At 42.4% G+C, this 14,710-nt stretch overlaps 1 protein-coding gene across 8 annotated transcripts in view; it reads right to left on the reverse strand.

The window, feature by feature from the left end:
• APP (amyloid beta precursor protein) overlaps window positions 1–14,710 on the reverse strand; it is a 281,267-nt gene that overhangs the window by 30,807 nt on the left and 235,750 nt on the right. For all 8 annotated transcript variants that reach the window (XM_005670305.3, XM_005670303.3, XM_005670302.3 and 5 more), the window contains 1 exon segment: window positions 769–990. In XM_005670305.3, the coding sequence (XP_005670362.1) occupies window positions 769–990 (222 nt within the window).

Below are 14,710 nucleotides of genomic sequence, written 5' to 3' on the forward strand. Positions count from 1 at the left end.
TTCTGCTAAGAAAACCCTGTGAAAGTACACAATTTTAAATTTGTTGACAGAGAAATCTTTGCCTCTAAACTATCATGGGAAGAAACATTTAGGTCAACATGCTTAATGTTGACCGCTGCATTTTTTTAACTTTCAAAATACAAAATTGTGTTAATTCTTGAGCAAAATTACATTTCATAACATAAGTGGTTCTCTATCTTTGCCTTTAACATTTAATGCAATCTGAAATTTATTTATTTATTTATTTGCTTTTTAGAGCCGTTCCCACGGCACATGGAAGTTCCCAGGCCAGGGGTCGAATTGGAGCTACAGGCTGGCCTATACCACAGCCATAGCAACGCCGGATCCTTAACCCACTGAGTGAAGCCAGGGATCGAACCTGCATCCTCACGGATCCTAGTCAGATTCGTTTCCACTGCACCACACAGGAACTCCTGAAATCTGAAGTTTAATGCAGTAGAAAAAATAACCAGTGGAGACTACTTTGGTGCTATTTATGCAGACCCCATCAGATTTTGTCTTTCCACTGGGTGAACTGTGATTTCCATAATTTCATTACCTGTTTTTTTTTTTTTTTCAGTGGTGGGCATTCTAGGCCTCTGTCTCAAAAACACTAACTGAATATTGTGCTTTCATTCCAGAAGCAACAAAATACCTCTTGGTGAGAAAGCCGTTTTTAAAATTCCTATCAAAAGCCAGCCCTTGAGAACACAAGGGAGATGTGTATATGCTGGCATGTTCTTGTTCCCCCCGCCCCCGGCTTCTTACCTTCATTTTCTGTGTTGGCAGGCACAGAGTCTACCCCAAAAGGATGCCAGGGCTGGAGATCATCCAGGCTGAACTCTCCATTCACAGGAAGAAGCTCCACGGTGGTTTTGGTTTCAGTCAGAGACGGCATGAGAGCATCGTTTCCATAACTGATCCTCGGTTCGCTGATCATGTTGGCCAAGACATCATCCGAGTAGTTTTGCTCTTTCTGCAGCAGCTCATCTAAACCAAACAAGGCCATGTCTTTGATGAGAAACAGCGGTAATCACAATAGAAGCAGCCGCAGCAGCAGCAGCAGCAGCAGCAGAGGTGGCCACCACTGGGTGTCCGCCAGGCACCACTGCCATGACTTGATGGGCATGATCTTATTTACAGCCACAAGGTGGGTACCGTCATCACCTCCATCCTACAGAGGTGAAAACGGAGGCATACGGAAGTTAAGCTGCTTACACAAAACCCTAGCGAGCAAGGTCCAGGGTGGGAGCTGAGCCCTGGGAGGATGGCTTAGACTGAGGCAGATACTCTGAACTGCCACATCACTCCCTGCACCAAGGAAAGACCTGAGAGCTAAAGGGTCATCCACTCCCTACCAGACTCTCCCAGTCCACTGTGATGGCAGAGTAATGGACAGCAGGCTTTGGGGGCGGGGGGTGTTTGCAGTGGAGCGATGGCATATGAAGGTTACAGTTTCTTTCAAGTTGAAGGACATATCCAATGAAGCCCTAGTCTTTCCCTGAACATGTGTAAGGACCAGAAAAGCATAAGGGGTGGGCTGCCTGCTCCATTCTTGAACAGAGCTCATTGTTTTGCCTTGAAAAAAAAAATCTGCCTTCCTCAAAGACTCCCCTGGTGCTGCATGAGGTCTGCTCTGAGTCAACAAAGAAAAAGGCCCTGGCCCTGCCAGCTGTGGCCTTGCATACATGAATCTCCATTCCAGCCTTCTTTTCTGAGGGATAAACAGCCCTGCCTCCCGTCATTTCCCTCAGGATCTCAAACCAAATATCCTTCTCCTCTGCTGCCTCTCCTTTCAAAAAAATACTACCAATGACCCCTTTTGAAAATCTGGCAAAACAAAATCAACGCTATGAAACATAATCGACCTATCTGAAATTCTTGGAGACTACCGAATAGTCCAAAATTACTTTTCATTATTTTTCTTCTTTTTTTTTTAGTACTGCACCTGTGGCATATGGAAGTTCCGGGGCTAGGGGTCAAATCAGAGCTGTAGCTGCCAGTCTACACCACAGCCACAGCAACGCCAGGTCAGAGCTGCATCTGTGACCTACATGCCAGCTTGCGGCAACGCCAAATCCTAACCCACTGAGGGAGGCCAGGGATTGAACCTGCATCCTTATGGATACCAGTGGGCTTGTAACCTGCTGAGCCACAACGGAAATTCCACACTTTTCATTTTTGATATGCATTTTTTTTTGAATTCTTAAAAAAGCTTTTAGTTGATTTACGGGTTGTGATAATTTCTGCTGTACTGCAAAGTGATTCAATTATACAAGTACATGCATTTTTACTGGAAAAAAAAAGCTTAGAACATAACCCTGTATCCAGTCCAACTGTAGTTTTAGAAATAAAATATCACAAGATTCATGAATCTCCTACTATGTTGCCAAAGATTCACCAGGTTTTTCTGTGTGATTTTTTTTCTTTTTTTTTTAGAGACTCATAAATAGTGTATGTGCTATTAAGAATAATATTAATCAGAATTTTTCAATTTTCAATCACACCGCTCTCAAGAGTTTACTGTATTACATATTTCAAACCAATCATTGGTTTAGGATCATTGATGTAGAAAATGAAAAAAAATAAAATTGGGATTTAAATTTGATTGGCAACATCTTACTATCATCCTTTGCATTCGCTTTTATATTATTTTTGATTTTTTATGGCTGCACTCATGGCACATCGAAGTTCCCAGGCCAGGGACTGAATCTGAGCTACATCTTTGACCTATGTTGCAGCTGCTGCAACACTAGATCTTTCAACCCACTGTGCTGGGCCAGGGATCAAGCCTACACCTCTGTAGCTATCCAAGCCACTGCAGTTGGATTCTTAACCCACTGCACCATGGCGGAAACTCCCACATTCTCTTTTATTTTATTTTATTTTTTTGCTTTTTAGGGCTGCACTCGTGGCATATGGAAGTTCCCAGACTAGTGGTCGAATCGGAGCTACAGCTGCTGGCCTACACCACAGTTCACGGCAATACCGGATCCTTAACCTACTGAGCGAGGCCAGGGATCAAACCTGCATCCTCATGGATACTAGTCAGATTTGTTTCTGCTACACCACATATAGGAGCTCTCTCCCAATTCCCTTTTAAGTTGACAAAGAAAAACTTATCTGAAAAATTAAGATTCTGTTCAAATTTATCTATTAAAACAATTGGATAGACTAGCATTAAAATATGAGATTAATGTCCTTCTGTGGGGTCATTTTTACTGCAAGATATTATGTTAAATGATAAAATCTCAAGCAAGTCAGTCCCCTTGAAGTCTAATTTGAGATATATACCTTTTCACTCTGGTAGCATTCTAAAATTCAATATTTGATGTTTGCAGTGACCTTTCCCATACAGATGAAAGGCCCGCATTAGATTTCTTCCAATTTTTTAATGTCTTAGAGTCACAGGTAATGGCTAATGTCTACTTCAATAAGTGGGCATTTCTTTTACATAAATCTTACGCTTATGAGTGCTAAGGACTTAACAAATATAAAGAGAAGAGCTCCTGGAATAATTATTGGTGCTTACATGTCCATCTTGTGAGGGAATAACCTTCACCAGGGCGAAGCTTGGCTGCCCTTGGCTTCACCTGCTGTCTTTGTGGCAATGATCACTAACCCTCTTCCTCCATTTGGAAATTTGTTCTCTTCGTCTTGCATATAGAGCACTGAGCTGGTTCCACGTGATTTCTCTGAATATCTCTCTGCTTTTTTTCTAATCTCTTTGTCCCTCTCATCTTCTTCCATCTCTTTCTGGAATTCATTTGGAAATCCCATCTACGCTTTTTTTAAAAAAATTTTTTTAAATTTATTTTTTCATTTTTTTAGGGCCACACTCGCAGCATATGGAAGTTCCCAGGGGAGGAGTCAAATTGGAGCTGTAGCTGCCATCCTACACCACAGCCACAGCAAACACGGGATCTGAGATGTATCTGCGACCTACACTACAGCTCACAGCAATGCTGGTTCCTTAACCCACTGAGTGAAGCCAGGGATTGACCCCAAGACCTCTTGGATACTAGTCAGGTTCGTTACCCCTGAGCCACGACAGGAACACCTGGGAAATCCCATCTACTCTTGAACTCTAAGGACATTTTTGGATAAAGCTGAAATGTACTTCCCCAGGTCTGACATATCCCTTCCACTCTAGTTTATATATTTCTAACAGTTTGCTGGAACTATTAACTTCGAGATTGTCTATGAACCTAGAACATACAAAACTGAGCTCAAGGCCCCTCACTCTCCCTCCTGCCTTCCCGTTTTCTAATTGTGGCTGAACTGTTCTCCCAGCTACAGGCCTGAAACCTTCAGAACCATCTGTGGCTCTCTACAGAGTCATTTTTGGATTCGCTCTTATTCATTCCTCACTCCCCTTTTCTACTACCCACTTCCCTTAAGCCATCATTACTTCTTGCCCAGATAATTGTTCTCCCTAATGTTTATGCCTCTCTGTTTCCTAGATCTTCTGATATTGAGAAGGGGCTCCTCATTTTCTAATGAATTAATCTCAAACTCTTTTGCCAGATATTAAAGGCCCTCTGTGATCTGGGTCCACCTCATTTTTCTAGCCACGAGGCTCACATCTCTTTGCTGTATACATCTCTGATATTTTGACTTATAATATGAAATGTTTATTTGGCCTTCGTAGGTACAGAATGACTGAAACCCAAGGAACTTCCTAGATGATAAGGCCAATAAAGGCATTTTATGTTAATGAGGTGACTTGGCTACCTGATGATGGTGGGCTGGTCATCAGGGGAACTAACCATGTGATAAGAGGATTAGAATTTTCAGCCCCATCCTCAATGGCCAATGATTTAATTAAATGTGGCTATCTAATTAGGGCTCTGTAAAACCCCCCAAAAATACTGTTCACATTATTTAGAATAGCCAGGATATGGAAGCAACTTAAGTGTCCATCAACAGATAAATGGATAAAGAAGATGTGATTTCTCTCTCTCTCTCTATATATATATATATATTTATGTAGGATGGAATATTACTCAGTCATAAAAAAGAATGAAAATTTGCCATCTGAGACAACATGGATAGACATGAAGGGTATTGTGCTTAGTGAAATAAGTCAGAGAAAGACAAATATTGTATGATATAATTACATATGGAATCTGAAAAATAAACTAGTGAATACAACAACTGCAAAAAAACAGACTCACAGATAAAGAGAACTAATGGTTACCAATGGAGAGAAGGAAGGGAGGAGGAATAAGATAGGGGTGGGGAATTAAGAGGTACAAACTACTACGTATTAAATAAATAAGCCACAAGAATATATTATATAGCACAGGGACTATAACCAATATTTTATAATAACTAAAAATGGAGTATAGCCTTTAAAAATTGTGAAGGGTATCTTGTACACCTGAAAGTTATAAGTCAACTATACCTCAAAAAAAGAGAGGAAAAAATTAATAAGTGAATTTAGCAAGCCTGCTGAATACATGGTCAATAGAAAAAAATTAGCTGAATTATATACTCACAACAATTAGAAAATAAACATTTAAAAATATGCTATGTGGAGTTCCCATTGTGGTGCAGTGGAAATGAATCCGACTAGTGACCATGAGGTTGCAGGTTCGATCCGTGGCCTTGCTCAGTGGGTTAAGGATTCAGTGTTGCCATGAGCTGTGGTGTAGGTCACAGACGTGGCTTGGATCCTACATTGCTGTGGCTGTAGGATAGATCAGCAGCTGTAGCTCCGGTTGAACCCCTAGCCTGGGAACCTCCATGTGCCACGGGTGTAGCCCTAAGAAGAAAAAGACAAAAAAAAAAAAAAAAAAAAAAGAATAGGGTTCTGAGCAACTCAAGGTTGGTGAATGCGTGACATGGAGATGTGGGTGAGCAGTGGGCTGGGTTGGGGCAAAAGAGCCCCAAGCCTCCTCCTACATACCCCACCCTAGCCTTCTCTTCCATCTCTTGTTCCTGAGTTGTATCCTTTTATAATAAACCAGTCATCTAGAAGTAAAATGTCTTCCTGTGTTCGTTAGCCATTGAAGGAAATTAACAGGACCTGAGGAGGAGGTGGCTGGAGTCTCTGATTTACAGTTGGTCATCGGAAGCTCAGGTGACCACCGGGACTCGAGATGTGCTATGGAGGGAAGAGGGTGGGCAGTCTTGTGGGACTAAGCCCCTGCTTGACCTGCGGGATCTGTCTCCATCTCCAGGTGGTGGTATCAGGATTGGGCTGAACTGCTAGGACACTCAACTCATGCTGGAGAACTGCTTGGTGGTGGGGGAGAAATTCACACATTGGAATTGGTGTCAGAATCTTACCACCACCCTGATGGCTTGGACTACTTCCCAGTGGGACCATGCCATCCCTTCAGGACACCTGTGCTCTGTTCCTGCTACCTGGGAAGCCCGTCTTTGCTTACTTATCCAAACGATAATGAGCTCTTTAGAGGGTGGCTCCAATGACTCTCCTCTCAACAACTTTACGAGGAATCGTTATTATCTTTACAGGACAGGAAAGAGGCTGGGAGAGAAGAATGGATCTCTTCAAGATTCCATGGTCAGGAAGCCTCAGGGCTGAAATCTAAGTCTTGGGCTATATAACTTCAGCCTCCCTGATTTAACCCCTACCTACCAGGCTCACTCTTACTCTCATCATCGGCTCGCTCATTTACAGAGTAAATGGAGAAACCAGGCATTACAAGCATGACTCTTCCACGATGTCTCTCATGTTTACAGGGCTGGAAGCTGACCTAAACACCACAAGCCTGATGGAATGGCGACTGTCCCCTCAAATGTTCCTTTGCGTTTCCCAAGCAAGGGAGCCGGGGGTGGTCCTGTACCCATATCAGTCACGGCAGTAAAAAAGAGTAGGGAACTGTCACCGTGGGAAAATCTTACATCTGTACTTCATAACACATGCACAGCATTTCAGGTTTCAGCGAATCGTGCCCCCCCGCCCCACCCCCTTTTCTCTCTTATACTGTTGGCAGGAAATTTCCTCCAAATGGCTGCTAAAATGTTGAGCCCCACAGTGGTTAATTTTCTTGGTTTATTATATCCATTTTCAGAAAATGAGAGAACGAAATAGTCAAGAAACATTACGTTTTTGGCAGAGTGAAAAGCACTTAGGCCCTTAAAAAAATGTTGGCACCAAAGCAGAAATCCACTTTCCTATCTCAATTTAACATAAGAGACCTAGCAACAGCCACCTCTGGTTATCTCACTTGGAACCATGAAGGCAGTGTGGTTTTTAAGGGACGAAAAGAGGGTGGAAATGATGGATTACTGTTAGCTGAAGGAGGATTCAATTTTGTGATCATAAAATGTCTCCAGGCAGCAAGCTACTTCTTGACGTTATTAAGGGCTCTAGATTTTACCAACTGTTCACACGACTGGCACACCAAGCAATTCCTCCTATGTTAAAATCCAAAGCCAAGTGTGATTATTTCATTGTTCCTGCTGGGTGGGACTTTATCTTTGAATTCTGTGTTCAGCCTAATCACACAGAAACCGCACGTCAATGTTGGTGGCCCTAATGGATTCTTTTTATCTGAATTAATTTAATATTTTATTTCAATGCTCCGATGGCATATATTGGGACTTCAAAGCTTTTAAGCATCTACATTTTCCAACTGCTGTATTAAAGATGAGGCACATCCCCCCACCAAGACTCTTTATTTAATTCCTAAAAGCTATTTCGTTACTGCACAAAATTGCAGCAGTTACCTCTGAGTCAAATATCTTCTCTCATACCCAAGCATATGAACCTTGCAGTTCAAAGTGGAAATATTTAACGGAATTCAACGATGGTAATATTTAATCTAAAGTTTAAACAATAACAGAGATACTTAATTTCACATATTAAACATGCATTGAACCTTATTTTATGCTGGCCTTTTAAAAATATTTGGAGGATGTATATTAGGCATTCTTAGAGTAAGTAAGAAAAACAAAACACCTCGCCACTTAGCTATCATTGAAAATACTTAAAATATTTTAAAGAAAGCAACATCAAAAGAGATACTCAAGAGTAACTTCATCTTCCAATGACTACCATAGTTTGCTTTCGTAGAAGCAACAGACTTCCATGATATTTCATCTTGAGAGAAATGGGCTCATAAAAGGATTACTGAATGGGAAACAGAGGAATCTGAGATAACTCATTTCATGTTCTTCTTTTAATTATTAATCCACTAGCCAAACTCCTCCTAAAAATTTAACTGCCACATTTTAGGTTCTGAGAAAATGAAGCTTATAAACATTAAATCAGTTCTTCTACAAACTTCAGTGGTTAATCATCGAACTACCTCTTCCATCCTTTAAACACATTTGGGGTAGGAAGGAAACTTTCTTCATAAAGAGGAGGTCTTTTCTCCCATGAAACACCCAAACAAGGGGCTGATATGAGAGTTCCCTTGTGGTGCAGTGGATAAAGGATATGACATTGTCACTTTAGTAGTCTGGGCTGCTGCTGTGGCTCAGGTTTGATCCCTGGCCTGGGAACTTACACACATACATACAAAGGGTTTGATCTGGAGACTGGTAAACATGCCTAGGCTTCCGGTTTTTCTTTTCTTTTTTTCTTTTTAGCGCCACACCTGTGGCATATGGAAGCTCCCGGGCTAGGGCTTGAGTCAGAGTTCAGGTGCCAGCCTACACCACAGCCATAGCAATGCTAGATCTGAGCTGTGTCAATGACCTACACCACACCTCACGGCATCCTTAACCCACTGAGCAAGGTCAGGGATTGAACTTGTATCCCCATGGATACTAGTCAGTTTCGTAACTTGCTGAGCCGCAACGGAAACTCCCTGTTTTTTCTTTTGTACAGAATTGAACCGTATCACTATTATCATTTTCCCTGTATTTTCTGATTCTTCTGGTTCCTGGAGGAAAAATACAAACTTATCTGTAGCTTCTCCCCCAAATGGAAATTTCCTTTCATCCTTGCCCCACAGTAGTGTATCACATAACCAATTCTTACAGTTTAATAAATAATTACTTATGCACCTGAAAGGGAGTGGATTATACCTCTGTAGCATCCACCCCCACCCCACCCCAATTCTACCCCTTGCAACTGCCACAGCTATATTGGGTGTATTTATAAAAGGGATGTAATTTCTTTACCTATCAAGAAGCTCTGCTATAAATTTGCTGTCATCCATTCTAGGCATTTTGCCCACACCAGGACTATGAGATCAGATTTAATTTTCCCATCACAGGTCTGTGTGGGTCTGATTCCCGGCTCAGCACTGACTGCCATGCCTTTCACGATACTTAATATTACCATGGCCCCTGAAACTCCCTAAGCCTTGCGCTCTTCTTCCATAAATCGAGGGGAAGGTGGATGGATGGGCTTTGTCGTTCCTTCATTTTGAATCCTGTTATCTCTACTTTTGCTACGTGGGTGTCTCCTGAGAGCTGCATGAAATGCATCATCTCAGGTCCCACTGGAGCTAGGGAAACAGAATCTGCACGTTCAACATGATCCCTGGGGGATTTTTTTAAAAAAAATTGAAGTAGAGTTGATATACAATATTACATAAGTTATAGGTGTACATATTGTGATTCACAATTTTTTTTTTCCTTTTTTTGTCTTTTTGCTATTTTTTTGGGCCGCTCCCACGGCATATGGAGGTTCCCAGGCTAGGGGTCGAATCGGAGCTGTAGCCACTGGCCTACGCCAGAGCCACAGCAACTTGGGATCTGAGCCGCGTCTGCAACCTACACCACAGCTCACGGCAACGCCGGATCGTTAACCCACTGAGCAAGGGCAGGGACCGAACCCGCAACCTCATGGTTCCTAGTCGGATTCGTTAACCACTGCGCCACGACGGGAACTCCTGATTCACAATTTTTAAAGGTTACACCCCACTTATAATTATTATAAAATACTGGCCATATTCCCCGTGTTGAACAATATACCCTTGTAGCTTATTTTATACACAGTAGTTTGTACCTTTTAATCCCCCACCTTCATATTGCCACCCCTCCCCTTCCCCCGATGGTAACCGCTAGTTTGTCCTCTATATTTGTGAATCTGTTTCTTTTTTGTTACACGAACTAATTTGTTCTGTTTTTTGGATTCCACATATAAGTGGTATCCTACAGTATCTGTCTTTCTCTGTCTGACTTATTTCACTGAGCACAACACTCTGATCAGAGGTGGGGCTTGAGCACACCACAGTCTGACCACTGCCACAAGTCGAACAAAACATCGCTATACACTGGCCTCAGGTACCCCCATCATGTAAGACAAGCCTCAAAACAAGGTGTGAAAGGTGAGTGTGGCCAAGAAACAATACTGCCAGAAGAACCTTTGCTTCAAAACATCTTAAAAGCATGTTTTTTTTTTTTTCCATTTTTTAAAGTTTTATTGAAGTAGAGCTGATTTATAATGTTGGGATGGTTTCTGCTGTACCACAAAGTGATGCAGTTACTTAGGACCTAGCCCATCCTGCTGCCTTGAAATGATCATTCACGATAACATTTCTGAACCAAAAAGCCACAGGAAAGGAAAAGACTAGTTATGATTTCCTTTTTTTTTTTCCTGCCAGACCATTCATTAGGCAGGAAATTACATAGAAGCCAGAGCAGGAACGTGCTTGGGAAACAGGTCAGTGTTATTCAGATCCTATGAAAAAGAATGTGCTTGACAATGTAGAGGGTACCAGAGGGCAGACAGGGCACAGACTGCTGTGCTGTCCCCTGCGAAGAGTGAGTTAACTTCTAAATGGGGACGGACTTGTAATTCAATGGAGCAGCAGTTGTTTCAAATGCTGATTTAGGAGAGAACATATACGGTCTTCAAGCGATTACTGTATAAGGTTGGGATGTTTTGATCATTCATACTGTGAAAAAATTGTGTCAGGCCATGACATTTTTTTTTTTTTTTTGGTCTTTTTAGAGCTGCACCTGAGGCATATGGAAGTTCCCAGGCTAGGGGTCCGATCAGAACTACAGCTGCTGGGCTACACCACAGCCACAGCCACAGCAACACTGGATTTGAGCCTTGTCTGTGACCTACACCAAAGCTCATGGCATTGCCGGCTCCTTAACCCAATGATTGAGGCCAGGGATCGAACCCGCTTCCTCATGGAGACTATGTTGGGTCCTTAACCCACTGAGCCACAACGGGAACTCCCACAGAGCTCCCTGATGGTGCAGCAGAGCTGAAAGGCCAGGTGGTTCTCAGGTGAACACTCAGGCACTGCCTCCTTCTCTAAGGAGGCCTTACCTGTCACTCTCCTTTTGATGGTCCACCCTCAACCTCAGTTTCTCCTCTGAACACCTAGTTTCCACTTCTTTAGGTTTGCCTTTCCCTGGTAGACTGGCATGAATATAATGGCTACATGAACGGTCATTAGGTTTCATCGATTCTGAGTCAAATTTAAGATAATTGAGATTGCTTTGGATTTTGAGCTATTTAAATCACTGAACAGTGGACCAAGGCTGCACATTTAGTTATTTCAGATGTCCCTTTTCATCAATGACCAAGACTGAAACAGCACTGGATAATGCTGCCGTATTTTCCAAAATGAGATATAATATCACAAAGCACTACCGTTCCCACACATCTCGTTTTCACTTGGACCTCCCGGAAAACCAGGTTAGTCTTCTTTAACTACATTATCAAGCTGGAAAAATCTCTCAGTCTCAAAATTTAGACTCCATGTCAGAATTTGGATTTATTTTTCTTTAGCGGTTTCTTGGGCAAGGATCTTAAATGGAGCATGCGTGGTCCACTTACAGCAACAAACTATCCACGGAGGGCAGACAAACGTGGCAGCACATCCCTCGTGGGAACATTCCTACTGCAAGTGACATTTTCCTAATACATCACTTGTCTCCATTACGATGGAGGATACAGAGGAAGAAATCTCTTTTCATTCAAGACAGATTTCCTTTTGACTTTCAAACCATGCAGATCAAACAACTTAAACCTACCGGGGACCATCAGAAAAATCAAGGTAAAAGTCAGGCTCTCAGGTTTCTAAAAACAGGGTAGAGTTCCTTACTTATGTTTACTCTGGAACTTGTGCCAATGTCCTGGTTTTACTTTCTGCCACATTAGGAGTCTTGGTCTTGCCTGGGTAGTTTGGAGCCTAAGCAATCTCAAAGAGGAAAAATCTCCTAAAGTTTAGACTAAAAATCAACTTAACATATGACAGAAAGAATCTCAAAGTATGTTGTGTTGAGGCTATAATTCACATATACAAATTAATGTCCTCTTTTCTTTTTTTGGTCTTTCTAGGGCTGCACCTGTGGCACATGGAGGTTCCCAGGCTAGGGGTCAAATGGGAACTGTAGCCGCCAGCCTACTCCACAGCCACAGCGATGCTATCAGATCTGAGCTGCATCTATGACCTACACCACAGCTCACGGCAACCCCAGATCCTTGACCCACTGGGGAGGCCAGGGATCAAACCTGTGTCCTATGGATACTAGTCAGATTCATTTCTGCTGAGCCATGACGGGAACTCCAAATGTCCTTGCTCTGAGGACACATATGGTGAAGAATTTAGGAGTAAAGGGCCAATATGCCTGCAAGTTACTTTCAAAAAAAGGAATTTTATGTAATTTTTTCAGAACTTTTCTTTAAGTCTGGAACTATATGAAAATAAAAAGTTCTGGAGTTCCCTTGTGGTGCATGGGGTTAAGAATCCAGCATTGCTGCTGCAGCGGCTCGGGTTGCTGCTGTAGCTCCAGTTCGATCCCTGGCCCAAGAACTTCCACATGCTGGGCATGGTCAAAAAAAGAAAAAAAAAGTTCAGAACTGTGGCGATAAAACTGTAGCACCAGTTTTAACCTGCGTATATATGGCCGTCTTCCTCTGGTCAATAAATACAGGGAAAATGCGTGTATGGCCATTAATGCAAGCAGATACAGACTACCTGTTGTCTGCAAACTAAAATAAAAATGAATGTGATTTTTATGCCTTTTATTCCTTAAACACAAGTGAGTTATTTTTTGTGGTCTCCTAGCCAGGAAAGTTGTCTCTTCATGTGCTGGAGGAAAAACTGGCTGCCTAGGGAGATGTATACTTTCATGGCTAAGCTCAAGGCGTTTCAAAGTAAATACGATTATGTGGAATTTTCTCTTCAAACCTGTCTTTAAGAACCTAACCCCAGCAGCGTAAACTAGGCTCCATTATGACTCCTCCTTTATATAAAAATAGAGATCTGTACTAATTACAAGAGTAAATGAAATCAGTGCAAAAATGTAGGAAACAGGAGTTCCTGTTGTGGCTCAGGGGTAATGAACCCAACTAGTATCTATGAGGATCTGGGTTCGATCTCTGGCCCCGATCAGTGGGTTAAGGATTCTGTGTTGCAGTGAGCTGTGGTGTAAGTCGCAGATGAGGCTTGGATCCCACATTGCTGTGGCTGTTGGCAGCTGCAGCTCTGACTTGACCCCTAGCCTGGGAACCTCTACATGCTGCAGGCACAGCCCTAAAAGGACAAAAAAAAAAAAAGTAGGAGACAAAAGTAACAATGATTCACTTGCAATCCCACCACCGGATATAATCAAGAGTAATTTTTTAAAATAGTTTAATCCTTTATGGAATTGATTATTTCATTTCATCCCATCATCGCTTTATTATCTGTTACGACTGTGGTCAGTGAGAATGAATTTTGTGCGATTACTGAAGAAGGCCCCTGGAATTAGAGTAACCAGGTTTGAGACATGGAGAGATGGAATTATAAGAATCAATTTTTTTCCAATTCCTATCCACAGTATGTATTTCTCAGTTTTCCAGTTAGGTTGTGTGGCATAGTGGGTACAGCTTATCTTTTTCTTTTTTTAACTTTTTAAGTTCTCAGCTACACAGTAAATTGGCAACATGAAATAATAAAACCTGGGGTTTGCTCTATCTGGGTCAGCACCACAATTTCATTTTTTAAAAATTGCTAAGGCTTTTAGTGAGAACGAGAAAGGAAAATGAGAAAGATTATTTTTTAAAAGTACTCGAATGACACTTTGATGGTCCTTGCATACATTTTGATAAATACGAAGTCATTCTGGCAACTGCATACACTCTGAGCTCATACTCCCTTGGAATGTTCACTGCTGGTGCTTCAGCCCCAATCCAGAATGTCCCCTTTTCTCCATTTGAGTTCTGAACCAACTAAGAGCAGAGGGAGATGAAAACATCACCTTTACGTCTGATAAAGGCCAGGCCCTTACCAGCCCACAGGATGCTTTCTTTGGGAGAGTGAGTCACATCTAGGGCACATGGCTTATGGAGCTGACTGGATTTCAGGTCCAACCTGGATCCCAGCTGTGCAGGACAAAGGAAGGAGTCCGAGTGATGCTCCTACAATGGGGTCCTATCCCACCTGAATGATGTCAGCAGTGGTCCTGTCTGATCAGCACCCTCTCCCAAAGAGCACCCTCTCTTCTTATGAGAGAAGTCCTTCTCCCCTGGGTAAGACATATCCTGGGGGGACCAAAGGAATTCAGAGGAAGGGGCAACAGTGTCCCTTCTCAACAGCCATCAATCATTCTCTGTGACGCTATGAAGACAGTGCATTCTAATACATTCATATCTTTTTTTTTTTTTTTTGCTTTTTAGGGCCACACCCACAGCATATGGAGGTTCCCAGGCTAGGGGTCAAATTGGAGCTGCAGCTGCCAGCCTACACCACAGCCACAGCAACATCATATCTGAGCTGTGTCTGCAACCTACACCACAGCTCACCTCAATGCCGGATCCTTAACCCACTGAGCAAGG

This window comes from Sus scrofa, chromosome 13 (genome assembly GCF_000003025.6).
Source record: "Sus scrofa isolate TJ Tabasco breed Duroc chromosome 13, Sscrofa11.1, whole genome shotgun sequence".
NCBI classification, from domain to species: Eukaryota; Metazoa; Chordata; class Mammalia; order Artiodactyla; family Suidae; genus Sus; species Sus scrofa.